Consider the following 26,479-nt stretch of genomic DNA (forward strand, 5'->3'; position numbering starts at 1 on the left):
TGGAAACATGAAGGACTGGTGTGTATCTGTGAGCCACAGCCCAGATTCCAGAGCTTTCCGCTTCCCGGCTTTCTCTTTGATTTTAAGGCTGTGGCATTTCTTAGTTGCAGATGTAACAGAGTGAGATGGAAGCAGCCGCCGGAGGCAGAAAACCTAGATTTTACCACTATCTCTATCGTCCACACCAGAGCTGAAGTTTAGCAGACTGGAAAGTATATGAGCATTGCAACATGGCAGGTTCTTATGGCAGGTTTTCATGAATGTTGGTTAGTTTGGCATCTAACATAACAAACTTTGCTGATCAGGTAATTTTTATTAAATGCCTTTTTTCTGTTAATATGTACAACTAAACTAAAAAAAATCACATTTTTGCTTAATTTTTATACAACTTTATATTATAGTTTATTATAAACTGCACTGTAGCGCTTTCTAAACATTACTGCATTCAAAAATACCTCTAATAAAATAATAAAAGCCTCTAATAATATATTTTATAAATTAAAGTGACACGGTGGGGGAGTGGGTAGCGCTGTCACCTCACAACAAGAAAGTTGCTGGTTCTAGTCCCAGCTGGGTCAGTTGGGATTTCTCTGTGGAGTTTGCATGTTCTCTCTGTGTTGGCGTGGGTTTCTTCTGGGTGCTCCAGTTTCCCCTACAGTCCAAAGACACGTGCTATAGGTCAATTAGGTAAGCTAAATTGTCAGTAGTGTATGGGTGTTTCCCAGTGATGGAAAGGCTGCATAAAACATATAACATATCCTGGATAATTTGGCGGTTTATTCGCTGTGGCGATCCCAGATTAATAAAGAGATTAATATATACACACACACACACACACACACACACACACACACACACACACATATATATATATATATATATATATATATATATATATATATATATATATATATATATATATATATGAGCAATATCACATGAGTAGCAGTGCAATATGGCAATATGCCTTAGTGTACCACCAGTGACAGTGACAATATACAGCCACATTGCACTGCTACGAGTGCGATATTGCGTTTATAGAATCGTTTATATAAAAAAGAAAATCTGTCTAAAATTCCTTTTGTATGAGGAACTACTTTCTTCCGCCTTTAATTCACATCTGCAGCTGATGTCAGTACAGCAGAAACCATTTCTCATTCACTAATGTCACTTTAGAGCTAGTATTTGAATGATTCTCTGGCATAATGTCTAAAGGGATGACAAAACAGGTGATTTTGCTCACATTTTAGGATTATAAGGCTGAACGGCATGAAATGCCATCAGTCTACAGAGATTTCCCAGTATTTCTCTATTGCAATCGGGAGATCATTGTAATTAACCCTGAAAAAGGACAAGCAGCACAAACACTACCAGATTACAGTTGTGTTTGCGATAAGGAAAAACGCTAAACACATGCAAACATTTCTTTCTTTCTTTCTGCTTACTGAGCTTGTCTGCAGGAACTAAAACAGGAGACTCATTAAAAGCCGACGTCCAAATAAAAAGTAGCTCAGGGTTATACAATGAGTAGCCAACACAAAATACATACATTCCTAATATGTGAGTCCCATCTCACACACAATACACTACAATAACTATAGTATAAATACAGCACTACAACATACAAAAGAGAGAGATCAACTTAGATAAATATCTTACTTGATTTATAATGATTTGATCAGCTGTAGTTTAAAATTACTGGGTTTATTCCTCCTCTGAGGGCTTATTATGCGGTCTCTGTCGCGATCTTGTAGATTTCTAAAATTATAAATATTTAAAATAGGCACTATCCTTATAAATAAGCTGTATAATTGCAATTTAAACAACTACATTCTGGACTAAAAAAGACTCAAATGTACATGTTGTCCAATAGTTGCAATATTTGTCAAACTGTAGTGAGTTTATTGATCTGCTGTCACTCTGTGAGGGTGTAGTAATACACAAGAGTGAAGAGGCTGTACGAGTTCTGATATTGCAGAATATCGCACAGCTATTAACCAATCAGATTCGAGAACCAGATAAAACTGTTTTATATATATATATATATATAAGTGTGACGTCACGCAAAACGGCTTCCGGGTCCAAGCGCTCTATTCAACTGAATGAGGAAATTCATGAAATGGTGATAATAAACGTTTACAAAGCGATTTAATACTTTCGAAAATCACGATCGCAATATATCTGTCCATGCCTAATATCCGATGGCCAGAAAGTGATCATTTTTTTTATAAATTGTAAATTTTTTGGTATTTGTTATGCAGCAAGCCCAGAGATTGTTGTGTACACTATGACTTTATATAAAATTAACTTTAATGTGTGATATGAATAAAATGTGATCATAAACGAATGATTTCTTCACTCAAATGAGTGGCGGCTTGGACGCGGAAACAGTATTACATACGTCACAAACACATCACCACTTAACAAGCGGATAACCTATTTCATATAAGAGTAAAAATTACAGTCTGTATTTAACAAGTAGCATAAATTGAAACTAATTATGTTTTAATAATAGTAATAATAATCAACATATTATAAATAGATAAAATTATATTGTTTAGGATCTTACAAAAATATAATCTATTTCTCATCTTTAGGTCACTCTGTATAAAAGTGTCTGCTAAATAATAAAAGTAAATCTGCGTCCCAAATGGCACACTATACACTATACACTATGCACTATGTACTTATGCACTTACACACTCAACAGGATAGTATATGTATGTAGTGTTGTCCCAAATGGCACACTAATGTTTTTTACTAAGCGGAAATTCAAACCGTTTCCCTGATGACGTTTGACGGTTGCCAAATCAGTGAAATAAACAACAGAATTATCAAATAATACCTGCCGTGAGAATTGCCGCATTCACCATCGGGAGGCGTATAAATCACTCTCGTGGGAGAATTTTGCTTTCACCATCCAAAATAAATAAAGTTATTCAACATGTGCGTCCGATAGCTCCGCCCCTTCCGCTACGTAAGCAAACATGCAGTCGTTGAGTGCGTGAAGTGTCCATCATTACACACTTCATTTTAGCGGCTGAATGAGTGCATCATCCGGGTAATTAAAGTGCACTAATTATTTTTAGAGTTTTCAGTGTGAACACACTACTTACACTATTTATACTACAAAATGGCGTAGAATAGTGCATAAGTATGCGATTTGGGACGCAGCTTATGTCTTTGGCATCTTATTTTTAAAGGTGTTTGAAATAAGAGATTGATCTGGTGAATCTCCTCAACACACATTATATAGAAACCAAACATGGACCTAAAGTGAATCATATTCAAAGTGTAAAGAAATCAAGCTTACTTCAGGTTTGATGCTGGCACTGCTTTACTTCAGAATCCATTCATTGAACAGAAAAAGACTCAGAAACACCCTAGTTTTTCAGTCTTCCTCTGAGAGATTTATTTGGAAACACTGCTCCTGTACATTAGAAAACCAGACATACATTTATTTCCAGGATTAAACTTTGAGTTCCAGTTGTACCAATGCACAGAAGGGGCGAGCGCCACCACGCCAACACCAGATGGGCCACCAGGAGCCGAAGCGGAGTGTAAACAGTGTGAGGAAGGGTTTTACACACACCTCTCTATCCATCAGGCTTCCACAGGGAAGCAGCCGCCAGCACCACCTGCTTAGCAGGGAAAGGAGAGAGCTTCAATTTAAGAGTCCTTAAATTCCAGACGCAGAGGGGTCAGACAGAGGTCACGAGATCAGGAGGATAAAAACAGTTTGAGTCCACAAGAGAGAGAGCACCATATTCCACATCTTTGCTCCAGAGTCAGTCAACAGAAGATCGGCAAAGAAGAGATGGCTGGAGTGAGTGTGTGTGTGAGCGTCTGTGTGTGTGTGTCACTCTCCTCTGAGGCAGAAGAACACTTGAGGCCTGTGAGCTGAACATAAACACAATGGTTAGGTTACATTTATCATTCCATCAATGTGTCTAACAATCCATCCATCCATCCATCCATCCATGAATTTGTCTAACAATCCATCCATCCATCCATCCATCCATCCATCCATCCATCCATCCATCCATCCATCCATGCATCTTTCCATCCATCCATCCATCCATCCATCCATCCATCCATCCATCCTACTATTAATTAGTCTAACAATCATTTCATCCATCCACCTATCCATCCATCAATTTGTCTAACAATCCATCTATCCATCCATCCATCAATTTGTCTACCAATCCATCCATTATCCATCCATCCATCCATTCATCCATCCATCAATTTGTCTAACAATCCATCTAACAATCCATCCATCCATCACTGTCTAACAATTCATTCATTCGTTCGTTCGTTCGTTCGTTCGTTCGTTCGTTCGTTCATTCATTCATTCATTCATTCATTCATTCATTCATTCATTCATTCATTCATTCATTCATGTGTCTATCAATCAATCAATCAATCAATCAATCAATCAATCAATCAATCAATCAATCAATCAATCAATCAATCAATGTGTATAACAATTAACCAATCCATCCATCCATCCATCAATCAGTGTCCAACAATCCATCCATTCATTCATCCAACCATAAATCCATCCATCCGTATATCAATCAATCAATCAATCAATCAATCAATCAATCAATCAATCAATCAATCAATCTATCTATCTATCTATCTATCTATCTATCTATCTATCTATCTATCTATCTATCTATCTATCTATCTATCTATCTATCTATCTATCTATCCATAAAACATTCCATCCATCTATCCATTTATGTCTAACAATCCATCCATCATCCATCCACATCAATCAATCAATCAATCAATCAATCAATCAATCAATCAATCAATCAATCAATCAATCAATCAATCAATCAATCAATCAATCAATCAATCAATCAATCAATCAATCAATCCACCCATCCATCAATCTGTCGTCTAAACATCTGATGATCGTTCCATCCATCCACATAAATCTTTTGTAACATTATAAATGTCTTACACATTCTGGAAGTTAAACATGTACCTGAACATTCTTGAAGAAAGAACAGCTGCTGTTTTAAAGTGCATTGACTTCTGTTTTTAGTTTATTTATGCCTTATTTTATTAATTTTTTGTTAAACGAATCAGCTTCAAAAGAAGTAAACTTGTTTGACAATAAAAATAGTTTTTATCTAATTGATCTCATTTAATAAAATTACTGAAAAAATGTCTACTTTTTAAAACATATTTCCTAAATGAAGACAATTACAAGCACAACATGTCCTTTGCAAGGATGTAGAGGAAACTGATATAGGATATAAGTGAAAGCTGTCCAGTATTACCATGGTCCACTGAGCCGAGTGACTCCATATCTTGCTTCCTGGAAGAACTACGACCAAAGAATAAAGGCTAAAGAAAAAAACAAAAATAAAAATAAAAACTGAACACGGGAACAAAACGAAAGACAAAAAATAAACAAAAAATAACAACACAACACAACAAAAAGAAGAGAACAAACATTACATTTCAGACAAAACATTATTAATTTTGAAGATTGTAAAAGATTGAGCTGACCTGATAGATGAAAATGACAGATGAATTGGGTGTATGATTACCTTTTCTTCCAGTTCCTTTATCTGTCGTTTCTGTGTCTCTATCCACTCTTCCAGCTCTTTTATCCTCTGTTCAGACAAGACAAACAGATCAGACCTCTGGTGTTGTTACAGTGTAGTGAGTGGCTAAAATAGCACATTAGCAAAGCTTACAATAATACTCTCTGATATTAAATTATAATAAATATATATTTTTAATTACTTTATATACAGTTGAAGTCAGAATTATTAGTCCTCCTGTTTGTTTTATTCCCCAATTTCTGTTTAACGGAGAGAAGTTTTTTTTTCAGCACATTTCTAATCATAATAGTTTTAATAACTCATTTCTAATAACTGATTTATTTTATTTTGTCATGATGACAGTAAATAATATTCGTCTAGATATTTTTCAAGACACTTCTATACAGCTTAAAGTGACATTTAAAGGCTTAACTAGGTTAATAAGGTGAACTAGGCAGGTTAGGGTAATTAGGCAAGTTATTGTATAACGATGGTTTGTTCTGTAGATTATCCAAAAAATATAGCTTAAAGGGGCTAATAATTTTGACCTTAAAATGTTTTTAAAAAAAATTAAAAACTGCTTTTATTCTAGCCGAAATAAAAAATAGGACTTTCTCCAAGACATACTGTGAACATTTCCTTGCTCTGTTAAACATCAGTTTGGAAAAAGTTAAAAAAGAAAAAAAAAATCAAGGGAGGCTAATAACTCGGACTTCAACTGTGTATGTGTGTCTCTCTGAATTTCTTTATTTCCAGTACAAAACCAATAAACATTTCAAAAGAAAAATAAAGAAAAAATAATAAAATGCCCCCAAAATGTTTACTTTAATCTTTATATATATATATATATATATATATATATATATATATATATATATATATATATATATATATATATATATATACACACACACACACACACACAGTGCTCAGCATAATTGAGTAGACACTGTTTTGAGAATGAATATTTTTATCCATTTCTCAGTGAATATTAGTCATGTATTTTGGTTTAAACAAAACAGATTTATTAAACAGATATATTTATTAAAATAAAACTTTAGTCACCCGGACATATTTAACGATTTAAGGACAGTACACTTAAATTCAAGCAAAATATTGCAAAAATAAATTACAACCTACAAAATTGTATTAAATTTTTCAATTTTTTTGCTTCTCTTGATTTCCCCCCTGTTTTAAATTTGTATGAAGCAGTGGCGCAGTAGGTAGTGCTGTCGCCTCACAGCAAGAAGGTCGCTGGTTCGAGCTTCGGCTAAGTTGGCGTTTCTGTGTGGAGTTTGCATGTTCTCCCTGCGTTCGCGTAAATTGGCTAAATTGTCTGTAGTGTATAATTGTGTGTTTCCCAGATATGGGGCATTCGCTGCGTAAAAACTTGCTGGATAAGTTGGTGGTGCATTCCGCTGTGGCGACACCGGATTATTAAAGGGACTAAGCCAACAAGAGAATGAATGAATGAATGAATGAACATAAATTGGCTGTACTAGTTTTTGGACCGTTATCATAAGAGACTAATCTAATGTATATGCACAAATATAATATTGTTATATAGCATGATATAAAGCCTCCTATATAAAATATTAATTTAAATGAGAGATTTGAGATATGAGTGTACATATATGCTGAGCACTGTACATTTACAGTTGAAGTCAAAATTATTAGCCCTCATGTAATTTTTTCTTTTTCAAATTTTTTCCCAAATGATGTTTAACAAAGCAGGAAAATTTTCACAGTATTTCTTATAATATTTCATCTTCTGGAGAAAGTCTTATTTCGGCTAGAATAAAAGCATTTTTTATTTTTTTAAAAACCATTTTAAGGTCAATATTCTTAACATTGTCTACACAACAAACCGATGTTAAACACAATGACTTGCCTAATTAACCTAGTTAAGCATTTAAACATCACTTTAAGCTGTATTCTAGTATCTATTCAAAAATTATGTACTGCCATCATGGCAAATATAAAAGAAATCAGTTATTAAAACTATTGTGTTTAGAAATTTAAATCTCTATGGAAATCTTCTCTCCGTTTAATACACTGTAAAACCCAAAAAGTTAAGGTAACTCAAACCACTTAAGTTCAAAAACTAATCTCTATGAGTGACTTATAATATGAAGTAATGAGGTATTTAATGAACTCATTACCTTCAACACTGAGTTTAAAACTCTTTTCAAATGAGTATAATTTTTAGAGTTTCAGACATGCTGATTTAATCGAGTTAACGACACTCATTTCATTTGATAAAGTAGACTATTGGGTTTTACAGTGCAAAAATGGGGGAAAACCATACTGAACTAAACTGAACTTCGATCCTGAAAACTTGACTGACACAGTTTCAATTTACTGTAACTTCTACGTTAAGCTGGTTTGACATTGGTTCTACATTGTAAAAGTGCTATAGAAATAAAGATGAAATTAATTGAATACATAAATATGATACATAGCTAGATATGATTAAAGTGTTTTGTGTAATAGTGTACCGCTTGAGCATGTTGCAGCAGCTCCATTCTCTCTCTCAGGATCTGCGCGTCTCTCTCTCGTAATTCACTCAAGACCTGCCGCTTCCACTGATCCACAGCTCCTCTCAGCGAATCCCGGTCCTGTTCACTCAGAAGCTCCGATACCTTCCCGCTCGACTCCTCTCGCTGCAGAGCGTCAAACAGCATCGCCTCCAGCTCCAGGATACGCTGAGAGAGAGAGAGAGAGAGAGAGAGAGAGAGAGAGACACACACACACACACACAAACACAATACACACATTCTTTCTGTGGGCTGAAACTCACTAATTCACCAGCAGGGGGCGCAGGAAGACAGAATACAACTGTCTTCTAAGTGTAATAGTGTAAATGTCTTATAGCAGAGTAACAGTGTAGGGTTAGGGGTTAGTAACAGAGGGTCTGTCTACCTGCAAAATTCAGTACTACAAATAAAATAACAATAATGATAGATTAAAATCAAGTATAAAATGTATAAAAAATGTAAAAAGGCAATGTGAGCACTTGCAATTCTTTTGGAAAGAATTCATAGGTGTAATCTCTAAAACTATAGTGTAAAGAAATCCCTGTTTGCCCTAAAATTTGTATTCTTGGTCTTTTCCCACCTGCCTTATCTCTGAAGACATATGAACAGAAGTTTATACATCTGTCTATTGCATCAGAAGCACCTGATTGCCATTCACTGGAAAAGTATTCATAGTCCATCTTTGTCTCTCAGGATTAAGGAAATGTTTTCTTGTATTGCAATGGAAAGACTGACTTATTTAAAGAAAAAATGCACATATTTTACACGATGTGGGACTTCTTTCTTCATTTTTTAGATAGGAATAGACTGACTGTTAAGTAATCCCAAACAATGAGACTGTGTTAATGTGCACTGTGTTTGTTATGACTAACAGTACTATATTTTTCAATTTCATTGTAATTTACATGTGTTAAACTGTCATTGTCTTAATGTTTTCTTTATTAATATTTTATATATTATTTAATTTATTTTATATTTTATTATTATTATCATTATTATTTTAGTTTTTTTTTTTTCTTTTTCTTTTTTATGTTGTTGCATGTCTATATTATTTTTATGGCACTGTCGGGATGGAGTGGGTGTTCTTTGATTGGTATTTGGTTACTAAAACAGTTTGCATGTATCAAATTTTTCTGGAAAAAAAGTAGATATACTTTTGAACAGTAAAATGTATTATAACAATAACTTCACAGAATCTTACTAAAAGAGACTATAATAATAATAATAATAATAATAATAATAATAACAAATATGAACAATTAGCATCACTTAAGCAGTACTATAAAATAATAATAACAATAATAATAATAATAATAGAAAAAAACAAGCATAAAAATATAAAAAAATGGAAAAATATTTAATCCAACAACAATCCTCAAACTGTAAAATATATTATAAAAAGTAACGTCACAATATCCTAAAGGAGTCAATTTAATAATAATAAAAATAATAATAATAATAATTTAACCAAACTTTAAATATAATAATAATAATAATAATAATAATAATAATAATAATGGAAATCAAGCATAACATTTTATTTAAAATGTAAAAATATTTAATCTAATGATGATCCTCAAACAGTAAAATATATTATAAAAAATACAATTAAAAAGACGTACTAAATGAGTCAATTTAATAATAATTTCTAATAATAATTGAATCAGTACAATAATATTATTTTTAATAATAATAAAATAATAATAACAATATTAATAATAGAAAAACAAGCATAAACTTTATTTAAAATGTACAGATATTCAATTCAATTACCATCCCTAAACAAAATCACACTAAAGGAGTCAATTTAATAATAATATTAATAATAATAACAATAATAATTTAATCAGTTCTATAAATATAATAAGAAGTATAATTATAAGTTAAATTAATACTATAAATGACTCGATTACACTTCACTTCTAAATAATAATGTTTTATTTTAATACTCTATTATTTCTTTTATTCTGGATGAAATTAGTAAAATGAGACAGAGAGAGAGAGACAGGGGTGTGGGCAGAAATACAGAAAGCCACCAGCAGGAGGCGCAGGAAGACAAAAGTGTATGTTTTAACAGAGCATCAGCTCTGCAGCGTAGGACAAATAAACCTTATGGATTATTGGCCATGTGTGAAAGCTCTAATACATGGTGGTCAGTTCTTACCTTGTGTGCGTGGTCCAAAGACTGCTTTCTGTAGTCTAATTCCTCGTCTAAATAACCTTTCTGTGTGCCAAAGAGCTCCTGTGGAGAAAAATGACAAGAAGTAATAGCTTTGATTCTGAAGGTCTGCCAGCAAATGTTAGAGAGTAGATCAAGACATGTTTAATCGTAAGTCATATTTGTTTACATTCAACATGGAGAACTATAAATTACTTTAAATTAAATAAATTAATTTGAATTTTATAGTTTTGTAACAAAGTTTGTTGTATATATATATATATATACATGTATATATGTATATATATATATATAACGATTAAAGTAAACATTTTGGGGGCATTTTATTATTATTATTTTTTTTTTGAAATGTATATTGGTTTTGTATTGGAAATAAAGAAATTCAGAGAGAAATATCTTTTAAAACTAAACGGTAATAATTTTCCAAATTAAATACAAGAAATCATTCAACTAAAATGTAGGTTTATTTTGAGACGTGGGCAAATTATTATTATTATTTTAAATTAATAGTGTTATTATTGCACTGAAAACAAATGAATGAATGATTAAATAAATAAATAAATAAATAAATAAATAAATAAATAAATAAATAAATAACAAAGAAATAATGCCAGGGAAATTTTTTTTGAAAACTTAAATTTGCTAAAATAAATATGATATGTATTCATATAAATGTTTGGGGTATTTTGAGGTATGATGGGCATTTTATTAACATAATAATAGTTGTTTTTAATTAAATTTATTATTATAAATATTCAAATACAATTTTGGGGAATATTAGTTATTGTTTTTTAATTATTTGTATATATATATAATAATTTATAAAATACAATTTTTGCAGGGTATGTTGAGACATGGAGGCATTTTACTATTATTATTATTTTTATTATTATTATTATTTTACAACTAATGTTATTATTATTGTACTGAAAAAAATCAGGGAAATAATTTTTTATAAAATAAAAATATAGAAAATTATTTATATAAATGTTTGGGGTATTTTGAGATATGTGGGCATTTTATAATTATTATTTGTTATTATTACATTTTATTATTATCGTATTGAAAATAAATTAATAAACAAACAAATAAATAAATAAATAAAATAAAATAAAAATCACTTAAATAAAATTTTGGGGTATTTTGAGACATGAGCACATTTTATTATTATTTTTGTTATTATTTTGATTAATGTATTATTATTATTATTATTATTATTATTATTGTTGTTGTTGTTGTTGTTGTTGTTGTTGGTGTTGTTATTATTATTAATATTCTGAAAATAAATAAATAAAGAAATCCAAATTACTTATCTATAAAATAATAATAATAATAATAATAATAATAATAATGACAATGATAATGAAACAAATATAAACAAACATAAACAATGAAAAATATTTTTTTAATAAAAAATAAAACAAAATATTATCTATAAATATAATATCCAATGACAAAGCTCAAAGAGAAAAATGTAATATAAAAAACAACTTTTTTTATTAATTAAAGGACTTTGCATTTTTTATAAGTCACAATTCACTTCTGAATTATAATGTATTATTGTATTATATTATTAATTGATTTATTCTGGATAATATCAGTAAGATGAAATGAAAGGATGTAAAGTATTTACCTTTTCACTTTCAATGTCCATCATCTTCTGCTGTAATGCTGATTTGGTGACTTCAATATTTTCTAACCACTGAAAACAACAAAGACAAATGAATAAAACAGCAAGTAAACAATATAAAATAACTTACAATGAAACGTCTCATACCTTCTCTGCTAATGTTAGTACGGTCCTGGCATGAATAACCACCACTTGCTCCTCATTAGTCAGATTCTGTGTGTGTGTCATCCAATCAGAAGACAGACATCAGTGACAGAAACACATGTGTATCGAACACAAACCCAGGCATGAGGAAACACACATTTACAGATGAAATCAACATACACTTACGGCGTTATCCCCCAGAATATCAAGCTTCTTCATCAGCTCCGTGATCACAATATCCTGCAGTGTGAAAAATACTTTAATATTAAGAAAAATTAACCAAAAACTCCTCCTATCAGATAAAAAAAGCACTGTCTATTTCATTTGATATCAACAACTGAAAACTGCACAAAACATTGAAGCTCTCAGATCATGTATAATAAATGAACAATAATAGTAATAATTCTAGGTAAATAGGTGTTGTTTTACATGTGAATGGTTTTCATCAATACCTGTATTTTCAGAATTTTTTAAACATCCTATTTAATGTCCCATTATATCCAATTTTATTATATTATATCCTATTTTTATTATTATTATTATTATTATTATTAATAATAATAATAATAATAATAATTTTATAACAACAACAACAACAACAACAACAATAATAATAATATTAATAATAATAATAGTAATACACATAATAATGGGTTAGCTTAATCCCATATTAATAATAATAATAATAATAATAATAATAATAATAATAATGGGTTAGCTTAATCCCATATTAATAATAACAATAATATTATTAATATTATTAACAACAACAAAAAAAAATAACAACAACAACAACAACAACAACAAAACTACTACTACTACTACTACAATTAATAATAATAATAATAATAATAATAATAATAATAATAATAATAATAATAATGGGTTAGCTTAATCTCATATTAATAATAATAATAATAATAATACTGATAATAATAATAATACTGATAATAATAATAATAATAATAATAATAATAATAATAATAATAATAATAATGGGTTAGCTTAATCCCATATTATTAATAATAAAAATAACAATAACAATAACAATAATAATAATAATAATAATAATAATAATAATAATAATAATAATAATAATAATAATAATTTGGCATTTTTGAGGTTAATTATTGTGATCTCCCAATTGCAACAGAGAAATACTGGTAAATCTCTGTAGACTGATGGCATTTCATGCTGCTCGGCCTTATAATCTTAATATGTGAGCAAAATCACCTGTTTTGTCATCACTGTAGAAATTACGTCAGAGAATCATTCAAACACTAGCTCTAAAGTGATGTTGGTAAAGCAACAATGGTTTCTGCTGTTCTGACGTCAGCTGCAGATGTGAATAAATGGCGGAAGAAAGTAGTTCCTCATACAAAAGGATTTTGAGAGTCTCTGTGTTTGATTTTCTTTTTTTTAAATACATGATCATGCCGTCGAACTGTTGTATAAACACAATATCACACAAGTAGCAGTGCAATATGGCTGTATGTCGTCACTGGTTGGACACTAAGGCAATCAGCCTGCGGCCTCAAGCCAACGCACGCCAGTGCCGATTATACAGGCATATCGCACTGCTATGAGTGCAGGGGAAGTACGCTCCAGCTCAGGGGAAGTAACGCTCCAGCTCCACCCACGTGGCTCTGCAGCAAGAACCACAAAAACCAATGAAGCTGCAGAAACTGTGACGAACACACGTCTGGACTGAACCCCTCCCCAGAGAATTATCAGTCTATAGAGATCAATGATTAGCTCTTTTACTAGAAGGAGGGGCTTTCTTTACTAGAGTGGCCATATTGACCATTACATTTTTCCCCAATCAGAACTACACGAGTGGTGAGTATAGTGTATTTTAGTCTTGAGTGCAGTTCAGCTGAACTCACAGTGACACCCTCGGCCTCACAGTACAATTGAAGAGGACTCAAACCCTCCGCAAAATGGATATTTTTAAAGTTTATGGCTGGAGATCTCCTCTCTCTTTCCTGGAGAAATAAAACAGCATCATTATTATCATCATCATCATCATCACTCTCCAGTTAAAATCTGTCTCTGAAAAGCAGATCTTCAGCTCGGACTCACTTCAAGCTCAAGGATTCTGAACTCCAGGAGTTCGTTTTGGTCTTTTGCATCCTGAATTTCATTTTTCAGTCGTGTCTCCTCCATCTCCATGTTTTTAATCTGAGAAATAAAGAAAACACAATGTTATATATATATATATATATATATATATATATATATATATATATATATATATATATATATATATATATATATATATATATATATATATATATATAAAAGTTCTGTCTGGTTCTCCAATCTGATTGGCTGATAGCCGTGAGATATTAAAGTAACATCAGCACTCCGACAGCTTCTTCATCCTTGTGTATTACTCCCCCCACACCAGCAACATCAAGCAGGCTAAACAAACTGCACAGTTTGGCAAATATTGCAGCTTTTGGACAACATTATGTAATTTTGAGGCTTTTTTAGTCAAGAATGTTGTTGTTTATATCGCAATTATGCAGTTTATTAATAGTGCCTATTTGAAAATATGTTTTTTATAAATTCGGCACTGTCATGTTGCCTGTCAGGAGCACTCCGCTGATGGCTAGTGTTTTTATTGTAGTCTACTGTAAAATGTTATTCGTTTAGGCTCTATCTAAAGGCAAAATTTCAGTCGTCTGTTATTTACTTCAGAGCAAATAGATTTGACTGAAATTAATTCTTATTCTTTTCACTGATTTACTTGTCTTCATATTGCTGTTTGTCAAATGTTATTAATCAATAAATTAATTTAATATAAATTGCAGTAATATTAAATAAAACACTTTTGTAGTACAGATATTGTAGTAATTTAGCAGGACTTAAGCAATGAAATTGATGTTACAATGTCCTGCAACAAGATATCGACAAAGACCGCATAATAAGCCGGGGGACAAAAATGTTTTTCTGAGCGTAAATTTAAAACAAAACTTGATCAAATCATTGTAGAAAAGGGAAGTAACTCTCTTTTGTATTTTATATTGCTGTATTTATGCCATAGTAATCTAGTAGAGTTTGCTTTGGCTTTTTTCCCAACAAATACTGGGAGATCTCTGTAGACTGATGGCATTTAATGCCGTTCAACCTTATAATCTTAAAATGTGAGCGATATCACCTGTTTTGTCATCGCGTAGACACTTTAATACTCTTCATAATACAGGAGAATCATTCAAATACTAGCTCTAAAGTGACGTTTGTGAATGAGTTTCTGCTGTTCTGATATCAGCTGCACATGTAAATGAATGCCAGAAGAAAGTAGATCCTCTTATAAAAGGGTTTTGAGACTCTCCGTGTTTGATTTTCTTTTTTTATATACACAATTATGCCATTGAACTGTTGTATAAATGCAATATCACGCTCGTAGCAGTGCAATATGTCTGTATATCGGCATTGGTGAAACACTAAGGCACTTGGCCCGTGGCCTCGTCCCAACAAACGCCTCACACCAGTGCTGATATACAGCACTGCTTGCTCAGATATAGACATGTGTGTGTGCATTTATATATACATAATGAATATACATGATACACACACATGAAAAAGTAAAAACACAGCTTTATTTTTGTGCGGAATTAGTCAATTGCTCATGATTAATTGTTAATAATAGTAGTAATAGTAATAGCACTATGACTACTGTTATAATAAAGGTATCATTAAGTTTTGGATAGCGTGTAAAACAAGGTAGGGGGCAAGTAAAGATAATAATGAATTAAGTACAAATAATGATAGATTATTAGGGTTGCCTCTGATCCATCTCTGGGAATGGCACAGTTTATTATTAGATTTTTAAAAAGTAATCCAATAGAAAATCTGCTGAACAGGAATTGAACACACCTTTTCTACAAGCTCTTGGTTGCGTTTGTACAAAGCCTGTTTCTCCTCAATCCACTTCATATCCTGTGGATGCAAATGATTCCAGCATAGACGTTTTGTGTAAAATCATCTCACATGCTCCTTCAGTGCAAATAAATATGTGTTAAATGCAAATAGCAGTGGTGTTTTTACCTGTCCCTCATGACTGAGAACACACTCCAGATCTGCTATTCTGGTCTGATAGCGGATCATTTCAGCCTGAAGCTGCTCTCGGGTCTGAAAATCAAAACATAAATACTCTGTATTATGTAGGAATTGAATTGGTCATTATCATAAAAGTGTAGTTTTGCAGATTTAGGAGAAAATAAAATAAAAAGCCAGGTTGTGCTATACCAGAAGAAAATTTAAAATGTCAATCATAAAGGAACGTTTCACTTAAAAAAACAACAAAAAAAAAACAAACAAACCCTGATCATTTTTCACTAATTCATTGTAACTGTAAGACTGTTATTGTAACTGTTATTGTATACTTTGGTAACAGCGCCACCTAGTGGTCACGAGTTATAAACCGTTCAAGAACCGTCATTAATGAATCAAAAATGTGCTAATAACTTTAGACTGCATGTGTTTATTTTGGTAAAATCTCAACTTATTCCTTGATTCATGCCGAGAATACCGATACCAAATATGCCATATTTGGCTAAACGTCCTGTCCACCATATTGATTTTGTTCAAAAACTTAATTTGCAAACTCCTCCTTGACCGCTTGCCTAAATATCACCAAATTTGATTCATCGTCAGATCATGCTGACCAAGTGTTGTGAAATTTGTGTCAATAGGCAAAGTGTTTTTTGTTTACGGCACTGGAAAATCCGCTCAAAGGTGCTCATTCTGCTTCTGGACTGCTTTGTTCATTCTGCCTCTGGACTGCTTTGTTCATTCTGCTTCTGGACTGCTTTGTTCATTCTGCCTCTGGACTGCTTTGTTCATTCTGCCTCTGGACTGCTTTGTTCATTCTGCCTCTGGATTGCTTTGCTCATTCTGCCTCTGGATTGCTTTGCTCATTCTGCTTCTGGATTGCTTTGCTCATTCTGCTTCTGGACTGCTTTACTCATTCTGCTTCTGGATTGCTTTGTTCATTCTGCCTCTGGACTGCTTTGTTCATTCTGCCTCTGGATTGCTTTGCTCATTCTGCCTCTGGACTGCTTTGTTCATTCTGCCTCTGGATTGCTTTGCTCATTCTGCCTCTGGACTGCTTTGTTCATTCTGCCTCTGGATTGCTTTGTTCATTCTGCCTCTGGATTGCTTTGCTCATTCTGCCTCTGGACTGCTTTACTCATCTGCCTCTGGACTGCTTTACTCATTCTGCCTCTGGATTGCTTTGTTCATTCTGCCTCTGGATTGCTTTGTTCATTCTGCCTCTGGACTGCTTTGTTCATTCTGCCTCTGGATTGCTTTGCTCATTCTGCTTCTGGATTGCTTTGTTCATTCTGCCTCTGGACTGCTTTGCTCATTCTGCCTCTGGACTGCTTTGCTCATTCTGCTTCTGGACTGCTTTACTCATTCTGCCTCTGGACTGCTTTACTCATTCTGCCTCTGGATTGCTTTGTTCATTCTGCCTCTGGATTGCTTTGCTCATTCTGCTTCTGGACTGCTTTACTCATTCTGCCTCTGGACTGCTTTACTCATCTGCCTCTGGACTGCTTTACTCATTCTGCCTCTGGATTGCTTTGTTCATTCTGCCTCTGGATTGCTTTGTTCATTCTGCCTCTGGACTGCTTTGTTCATTCTGCCTCTGGATTGCTTTGCTCATTCTGCCTCTGGATTGCTTTGCTCATTCTGCCTCTGGACTGCTTTGCTCATTCTGCTTCTGGATTGCTTTGTTCATTCTGCCTCTGGACTGCTTTGTTCATTCTGCCTCTGGATTGCTTTGCTCATTCTGCCTCTGGACTGCTTTGTTCATTCTGCCTCTGGATTGCTTTGCTCATTCTGCCTCTGGACTGCTTTGCTCATTCTGCTTCTGGATTGCTTTGCTCATCTGCCTCTGGACTGCTTTACTCATTCTGCCTCTGGACTGCTTTGTTCATTCTGCCTCTGGATTGCTTTGTTCATTCTGTCTCTGGACTGCTTTGTTCATTCTGCCTCTGGACTGCTTTGTTCATTCTGCCTCTGGACTGCTTTGTTCATTCTGCCTCTGGACTGCTTTGTTCATTCTGCCTCTGGACTGCTTTGTTCATTCTGCCTCTGGACTGCTTTGTTCATTCTGCCTCTGGACTGCTTTGTTCATTCTGCCTCTGGACTGCTTTGTTCATTCTGCCTCTGGACTGCTTTGCTCATTCTGCCTCTGGACTGCTTTGCTCATTCTGCCTCTGGACTGCTTTGCTCATTCTGCCTCTGGACTGCTTTGCTCATTCTGCCTCTGGACTGCTTTACTCATTCTGCCTCTGGACTGCTTTGTTCATTCTGCCTCTGGACTGCTTTGTTCATTCTGCCTCTGGACTGCTTTGTTCATTCTGCCTCTGGACTGCTTTGCTCATTCTGCCTCTGGACTGCTTTACTCATTCTGCCTCTGGACTGCTTTGCTCATTCTGCCTCTGGACTGCTTTACTCATTCTGCCTCTGGACTGCTTTGTTCATTCTGCCTCTGGATTGCTTTGTTCATTCTGTCTCTGGATTGCTTTACTCATTCTGCCTCTGGACTGCTTTGCTCATTCTGCCTCTGGATTGCTTTGTTCATTCTGCCTCTGGACTGCTTTGTTCATTCTGCCTCTGGACTGCTTTGTTCATTCTGCCTCTGGACTGCTTTGTTCATTCTGCCTCTGGACTGCTTTGTTCATTCTGCCTCTGGATTGCTTTGCTCATTCTGCTTCTGGACTGCTTTGTTCATTCTGCCTCTGGACTGCTTTGTTCATTCTGCCTCTGGACTGCTTTGTTCATTCTGCCTCTGGACTGCTTTGTTCATTCTGCCTCTGGACTGCTTTGTTCATTCTGCCTCTGGATTGCTTTGTTCATTCTGCCTCTGGACTGCTTTGTTCATTCTGCCTCTGGATTGCTTTGCTCATTCTGCTTCTGGACTGCTTTGTTCATTCTGCCTCTGGACTGCTTTGTTCATTCTGCCTCTGGATTGCTTTGCTCATTCTGCTTCTGGACTGCTTTGTTCATTCTGCCTCTGGACTGCTTTGTTCATTCTGCCTCTGGATTGCTTTGTTCATTCTGCCTCTGGACTGCTTTGCTCATTCTGCCTCTGGACTGCTTTGCTCATTCTGCTTCTGGATTGCTTTGCTCATCTGCCTCTGGACTGCTTTACTCATTCTGCCTCTGGACTGCTTTGTTCATTCTGCCTCTGGACTGCTTTGTTCATTCTGCCTCTGGACTGCTTTGTTCATTCTGCCTCTGGATTGCTTTGTTCATTCTGTCTCTGGACTGCTTTACTCATTCTGCCTCTGGACTGCTTTGTTCATTCTGCCTCTGGACTGCTTTGTTCATTCTGCCTCTGGACTGCTTTGTTCATTCTGCCTCTGGATTGCTTTGTTCATTCTGTCTCTGGATTGCTTTACTCATTCTGCCTCTGGACTGCTTTGCTCATTCTGCCTCTGGATTGCTTTGTTCATTCTGCCTCTGGACTGCTTTGTTCATTCTGCCTCTGGACTGCTTTGTTCATTCTGCCTCTGGATTGCTTTGCTCATTCTGCTTCTGGACTGCTTTGTTCATTCTGCCTCTGGACTGCTTTGTTCATTCTGCCTCTGGACTGCTTTGTTCATTCTGCCTCTGGATTGCTTTGCTCATTCTGCCTCTGGACTGCTTTACTCATTCTGCCTCTGGACTGCTTTACTCATTCTGCCTCTGGACTGCTTTACTCATTCTGCCTCTGGACTGCTTTGCTCATTCTGCCTCTGGACTGCTTTGCTCATTCTGCCTCTGGACTGCTTGGCCCCTTAATTGCTGCTTGCAGCTATATTTATTATTATGGTTGTTGTCATTTTTACTGTCATTATAACTATCATTTCTACTATCAACAGTAGACCCACGCCAACATGGGGAAAACATGCCAAATCCACAAAGAAATGCCTAGCCGGTACTTGAACTAGTGAACTCCTTGCTGTGAGGTGACTGTGCTAGCCACTGAGCCACTGTGCCGCCAAGAAGTCATTAATACAGGAGTAATACATTTTTACAGCATGATACTTTAGTTCATAGTGTTATTTATGACCTAGTAAAGCAGCTAAAAGAATGACATTCCTGCAGTATGAAGAAGCGTCGGCTAAGAGCTGAGATGTTGTTGTTAGGCGACTGTAAATGTTTGATGTGTTTAAATGATTTACCTTCAGTTCCTTCTCTGCATCAAAGGTTCCTCCCACCTGCTCCTGCAGAAGAGCGTAAGCCCTCTGAAGAGCCTGATACTCCATCGTCAGCTGACGGAAACGCAGCTCTGTCTCCTCCTTCAGCATGCCCTACACACACACACCCACACAACGCGTTTACAGGCACAGCTTACACAAACACACATACAACACATTAACAGGCACAGCACAGGCATACACACACTTACATGTGTACACGCACACACTTACAGGCAGAGTATACACACACAACATTTGAAGGCACAGCATACACAAACACACACACACAACACATTAACATGCACAGTATATGCGTGCACACACACACACACACACACACACACACACACACACACACACACACACACACACACACACATACATTCATTCATACACACGTTTGTTTTTGTGAATATTGGGGACATTACATAGGTTTCCATTCATTTTATACTGCCCAAACCGTATATTATATTGCCCTCATCCTACCCTACCCCTAAACCCAACCATCACAAGAGACTGTGTGCAGCTTTACTCTCTGATTAAACTCACTCTGTTGGATTTAAAAGCATTTTAAGAAATGAGGACGTCACTAATGTCCTCACATTTCACCTCCTTTTTGTAATACCTGTGTCTTACCCATGTCATTATACAGATTTGTGTCCTGATATGTCACAAAAACACACACACACACACACACACACACACACACACACACACACACACACACACACACACACACACACACACACACACACACACACACACACACACACACACAAACACACACACAGGATTACAGGTACAGCATATACACCCACTCACACAGCAGGCAGACACACCCTCACAAAGCAAACACACGCAGGACATGTTTTTGGTCACAGCATACATACACAGAAAACTCAGCAGACTGACACAGTAACACACAGTGGCACACACACAAAGCAGGCAGGACACACACAAAACACAGCAGATTGACACACACACAGAACACATTCCCAGACACAGCATACACACGATACCACACACACACAACACACAACACAGCAGATAACACAATCACACGCACATACAGTACATTTATGTAACCCTAACTGTAACCCTAACATACACGTGCACGCCCACACACACACGCACGCACGCACGCAGGCATGCGCGCATGCACGCACGCACTCACACACACACACACACACACACCTCCTCGAGGTCATCGTCTGGAGTGCAGGGTGTTCTGTCTGTGTGGTAGGAAATAGAGGAGCCGTCTGAGTCTATGGAGCCTTCCTCATCATAGCCGAAAAACGTCTCCACCACCGGCTACACAAGAGCAGGAGAGGGGATATGAACAATACAAATCACAAAAAACTACATGCAGAATTATTCAAAATAATAATAATAACCAGTGCTTATTAAAACACAATTCGAACAATCAGTAAAATACATTACATTACATTCAGACTACACTTAAATAAATAAATGCAGAATTACGGCAAACTTAAAATCTATTAATAAATCAAATCAATACAATATAAACAAACGAAAACAGACATGAATGTAATCATTTTAACGTCAATTTTAATTCAGAGGTGGCTCAGTGGTTAGCACTGGTTCGAGTTCTGGCTGGGTCAGATGGCATTTCTTTGTGGAGTTTGCATGTTCTCCCTGTGTTGGCGTGGGTTTCCTCTGGGTGCTCCGCCACAGTGCAACCACATGCACTATAGGTGAATTGAATAAACTAAATTGGCCGTAGTGTATGAGTGTGTGTGCATAAGTGTGTATGGGTGTTTCCCAGTACTGGGTTGCATAGGTTTAAACATATGCTGGAATAGTTGGTGGTTCATTCCACTGTAGCCACCCCTTATAAATATTGGACTGAGCTGAAGGAAAATGAATGAATGAATGAAGTTAGTCCCGGCTTAGTCCCTTTATTCATCTGGGGTCGCCACAGTGGAATGAACTGCCAAATTATCCAGCATATGTTTTACACAGCGGATGCCCTTTCAGCTGCAACCCAAAACTGGGAAACACCAATACACTCTCACATTCACACAAATACACTACAACCAATTTAGCTTATTCAATTCACCTATAGCGCACGTCTTTGGACTGTGGGGAAACCTGAGCACCCGAAAGAAACCCACGCGAACATGGGGAGAACATGCAAACTCCACACAGAAATGTAAACTAACCCAGCCGGGACTCAAAACAGCAATGTTTTTGCTGTGAGGCGACAGTGCTAACCATCGAGCTATCGTGCTGCCCTATTAATATTATTATTTGACAGTGCGATGTGTAGATTTATCCTGATGTCTGCGTACTCTACAGGTTCTGAAGGGCTTCTTCCTGCGCAGGCTGTCCTGTCTCCTATATCTCAGCAGCATATCTCGCTCCTGAAGAACACCATTAAAAACAAAAGTATGTCAAAATCACAAATATGTAATAAGTGTTTTTGTTTTGTGTTTTTGTGGTTCTATTAAATTGTGGGACTCCCTTAAAAATGAGATGGTACTGTGTATCTCAAGGAATTAATCCTTGTTAATCCTAATAAAAACCAAACACATCAAAATCACTGTCCTACAAGAACATCTCACTTCTGTGGTGTTTTTAAAATGTGTCGTTTGCACAACATTTGTAGGTTTATCCATAAGGTGATGCCTGGTATTTGCATTTAGATTAATATTTGAACATCACACACATACAGTAGTTGATAATATCATTCACCCTTTGAGAAAACACATTTTTCATCTGGGGTTTGTTAGGCAAGACGTACAGTATATAACTCATATGCAAAAAAACCCCCGACATATTTTAGCAACATAAAGTGTGAATATTTCCCAGAGGCAAAATTACTTACTATCACAGTCTTCACATATCCAGCGGTTTCCAGAGCCTGCAAAAAATTATAATAGTAAAATAGAATAATCAGAAAACAGTAATACATCATTTGCATGTGCAAACTAGGCATGGGACGATAACCAGTTTCAAGGTTTACCGCAGTTTGGAAAATTCCTAAAGAGCTATTTTACGAGCCATTGTTTTATTTATTTGGTGACACTGGACTAGAATAGAATAAAATAGAATAGAATAATGCATCAGTGGAAACTTGGCATCACACAGTGAATAGAGGTGCTAAATTTTAACTTAGTAAAAGAATAGAATCAAATAGAACAGTGTTTAAGCTTAAATCTTCAATCATGTTACACGAGTCCACAATTGAACAGAACAAAATAGATTTCACATGACAAAACAAAACAAAACAAAACAAAACAAAACAAAACAAAACAAAACAAAACAAAACAAAACAAAACAAACGGAATGAAACTGAATAGAATGATGCATCAGTGGAATCTTGGCACCACAAGGTAAGTGAATTTTTGGATGAAAATAGGTGCAAATTTTTTAACTTAAAATAAAATAAGATTAAGAAGCATAAGCATTAGAATTGAATTAAATAGAATGAAGCATAAGCTTGAATCTGCAATCATGTTACATAAGTTCGTTATAAAATAGAACAAAATATGTCACATGAAAGAACAGAATAGAATAGAATAGAATAGAATAGAATAGAATAGAATAGAATAGAATAGAATAGAATAAAATAATGCATTAGAGGAAACTTGGCATCACACAGTGAGCGAATTCCTGGGACAAAATAGGTGCAAAAATTAGAAACTTAAATAAAATTGAACTTTGGAATATAATAGAATCCAATAGAGTGATGCATTAGCTTAAATCTGCAATAATAAAACAATGGTCCAATATAAAATAGAACAAAGATGTCATGTGAAAGAAAAAAAATAGAAATAAAAATAGAATAGAATAGAATAGAATAGAATAGAATAGAATAGAATAGAATAGAACTACTGCATCAGTGGAATATTGACATTACATAGTGAGTGAATTCTTGGGAGAAAATAGGTACATACATTTAAACTTAAATAGAATTGAAGTTGGGAATAGAATAAAATTAAATTTATTGATGCATAAGCTTAAATCTGCAATAATGTTACATAAGTGTGAAAAGACTCATTTAATACATAAACTGTTGTAAAGAATAGAATAGAGTAAAATAGAACAGAATAGAACAGAATAGAATAGAATAGAATATAATAGAATAGAGTAGAATAGAATAGAATAGAGCATCAGTGGATTCTTAACATGTCACAGTAAGAGAATTCCTGTGAGAAAGGAAATAGGAATACATTTCTCAAATTAAAATAGAATTAAAGTTTGGAATATAATAAACTCATATAGAATGATGCATGAGCTTAAATATATAATCATGGTACATGAGTGTGAAAAGGCTGCAATTTACTACATAAACTGTTTTATGGAATAAAACAGAACAAAATAAATTAGACAAGACTGGACTAGAATAGAACAAAACAGATCAATTATGCATCATATAATTCATAGCATCACATGATAAGTGAATTTCTGAAGAAATAGCAATAATTTCATACAAAACTTTTATAGAATTTTCTAGAACTGTACTTTTACAATTGAAGTATTAGCCCCCTTTAATTTTTTTTTCTTTTTTAAATTTTCCCAATTGATGTTTAACAGAGCATGGACATTTTCACAGTATGTCTGATAATATATATATATATTTTTTTTTTTCTGGAGAAAGTCTTATTTGTTTTATTTTGGCTAAAATAAAAGCCGTTTTTCATTTTTTAAATACCATATGTTTTTCAAGAGCAAAAGTTATACAATAACTTGCCTAATTAACCTGGTTAAGCCTTAAAATGTCACTTTAAGCTTTATAGACGTATCTTGAAAAATATCTAGTAAAACATTATTTACTGTCATCATGGCAAAGATAAAATAAATCAGTTATTGGAGATGAGTTATTAAAGCCATCATGATTAGAAATGTGCTGAAAAAGTCTTCTCTCTGTTAAACAGAAATTGGGAAAAAAAGAAATAGGAGGCTAATAATTCAGGGGGGCTAAAATTATGACTTCAACTGTGTATAATATAGGAAATATCTAGGAATAGAAATATGAATAACAATACAAACATCAACAACAAAATGATGTGATGCCACGCGATTCATTGCGAGTAAAATTCTGCTTGAAAAGAGACATAAATCCTAAATCCTGTGAATAAATCTGTTTTGTGATAGATGCTGAGCTTTATGACAACGCAGATCTCACACACACAGATGATAACTAATAAAAGGCATCATACGGCATTTTTAATAAAGAATGTAAAAAATTATGTGAATAAAGAATGAGTTCTGTCATATTCAGAAGTATATCTACTGTTTGTTTTTCTCTTTAAATATCTGTACTGTCATCATTGCTTTGTTATGCTACTGTTAGAAATGAATCAAAAAGACAATCCCACAAAATCAATCAATAAAATAGAGTTTTGTAAATCCATGCGAGAAGAACAGCTGATACCTTGGACAGATCGTCGATGATGTTCTGTTGCTCCAGCACTTGTAGTCTCAGAAACTCGATCTCTCTCTCCTCTTGACTCTGGTCCAGATCATTCAGAGAACTGGGCCGTCGAATCGTCCCCGCTTTTTCCCGCTGTGACAAAACAAAAGCTCAATCCTCACATCCAGTGACCAGAGGTTTGTGTGCACATACAGAGAATTACTCACTGTCTGATGGGTCACCATAATAATGATCAGAGCCTGGCTGTATTCACAAAATATCTGATCTTAATATTAAATAACAGATATTAGCTGAAGGTTTTCTCTTAAAATAGAAAGTCGCTGACATTATCTTCATTAGGTACACCGTGAAAACTCTAATGGCGGACAGCTGCTTCTCACTCACGGCTGTTTATGCTAATGAGGGAGAGACTGTCACTAATGGGCGGGGCTTCCCCCTCTGATGACACATACAAAGACAGAACAATCTCTTAGTTTGTGAGTGTTTATGCTATGCAGATATATATTTCTGTTTCTTTACCATTTCGATGTTCTCCTGAGTGACGAAGTGCAGTTTGTTCTCCATGCGTCTCAATGCATGAGCCAGTTCCTCGTTCTTGCGGCTGAGACGTCTGTTCTTGTCCAGCACAGGCTTATACTGGCTCTCAGCTTCACGGAGACGCTTTAACTGGACACACACACACAAACGTAAAAAAAATACTCTAAAGCCTTTATTTCTAAACCGCAATAAAATGTAATTTAAAGTAAAAAAAAAAAAATAAATAAAAAATGTAGGTAGGCTATATAAAATAAAATGAAATAATTAGAGCCAATACCTGTCA

General features: G+C 34.7%; 1 protein-coding gene across 14 annotated transcripts in view; it reads right to left on the reverse strand.

Annotated features, from left to right (window-relative positions):
• Nucleotides 1-3,387: 3,387 nt before the first annotated feature.
• Nucleotides 3,388-26,479, reverse strand: part of jakmip3 (Janus kinase and microtubule interacting protein 3) — an 88,867-nt gene continuing 65,775 nt past the window's right edge. For 4 of the 14 annotated variants that reach the window (XM_087276869.1, XM_087276867.1, XM_087276862.1 and 1 more), the window contains 18 exons: nucleotides 26,179-26,325; nucleotides 25,660-25,791; nucleotides 23,107-23,142; nucleotides 22,571-22,642; nucleotides 21,453-21,569; nucleotides 20,241-20,369; nucleotides 16,111-16,194; nucleotides 15,940-16,002; nucleotides 14,140-14,238; nucleotides 13,944-14,042; nucleotides 12,238-12,297; nucleotides 12,061-12,126; nucleotides 11,917-11,985; nucleotides 10,269-10,346; nucleotides 8,066-8,272; nucleotides 5,571-5,636; nucleotides 5,298-5,364; nucleotides 3,388-3,900 (listed from right to left, as the gene is read on the reverse strand). In XM_087276869.1, coding sequence (XP_087132995.1) covers nucleotides 3,860-3,900; nucleotides 5,298-5,364; nucleotides 5,571-5,636; nucleotides 8,066-8,272; nucleotides 10,269-10,346; nucleotides 11,917-11,985; nucleotides 12,061-12,126; nucleotides 12,238-12,297; nucleotides 13,944-14,042; nucleotides 14,140-14,238; nucleotides 15,940-16,002; nucleotides 16,111-16,194; nucleotides 20,241-20,369; nucleotides 21,453-21,569; nucleotides 22,571-22,642; nucleotides 23,107-23,142; nucleotides 25,660-25,791; nucleotides 26,179-26,325 — 1,632 coding nt within the window. In that variant the 3' untranslated portion in view covers nucleotides 3,388-3,859. Of the gene's footprint in view, nucleotides 3,901-5,297; nucleotides 5,396-5,570; nucleotides 5,637-8,065; nucleotides 8,273-10,268; nucleotides 10,347-11,916; nucleotides 11,986-12,060; nucleotides 12,127-12,237; nucleotides 12,298-13,943; nucleotides 14,043-14,139; nucleotides 14,239-15,939; nucleotides 16,003-16,110; nucleotides 16,195-20,240; nucleotides 20,370-21,452; nucleotides 21,570-22,570; nucleotides 22,643-23,106; nucleotides 23,143-25,659; nucleotides 25,792-26,178; nucleotides 26,326-26,479 lie in introns of all 14 variants that reach the window. The other 10 variants (XM_087276872.1, XM_087276866.1, XM_087276874.1 and 7 more) reach the window with 3 other exon arrangements.

This window comes from Danio rerio, chromosome 12, assembly GCF_052040795.2.
Source record: "Danio rerio strain M-AB ecotype USA chromosome 12, GRCz13ab, whole genome shotgun sequence".
Taxonomy (NCBI): Eukaryota; Metazoa; Chordata; class Actinopteri; order Cypriniformes; family Danionidae; genus Danio; species Danio rerio.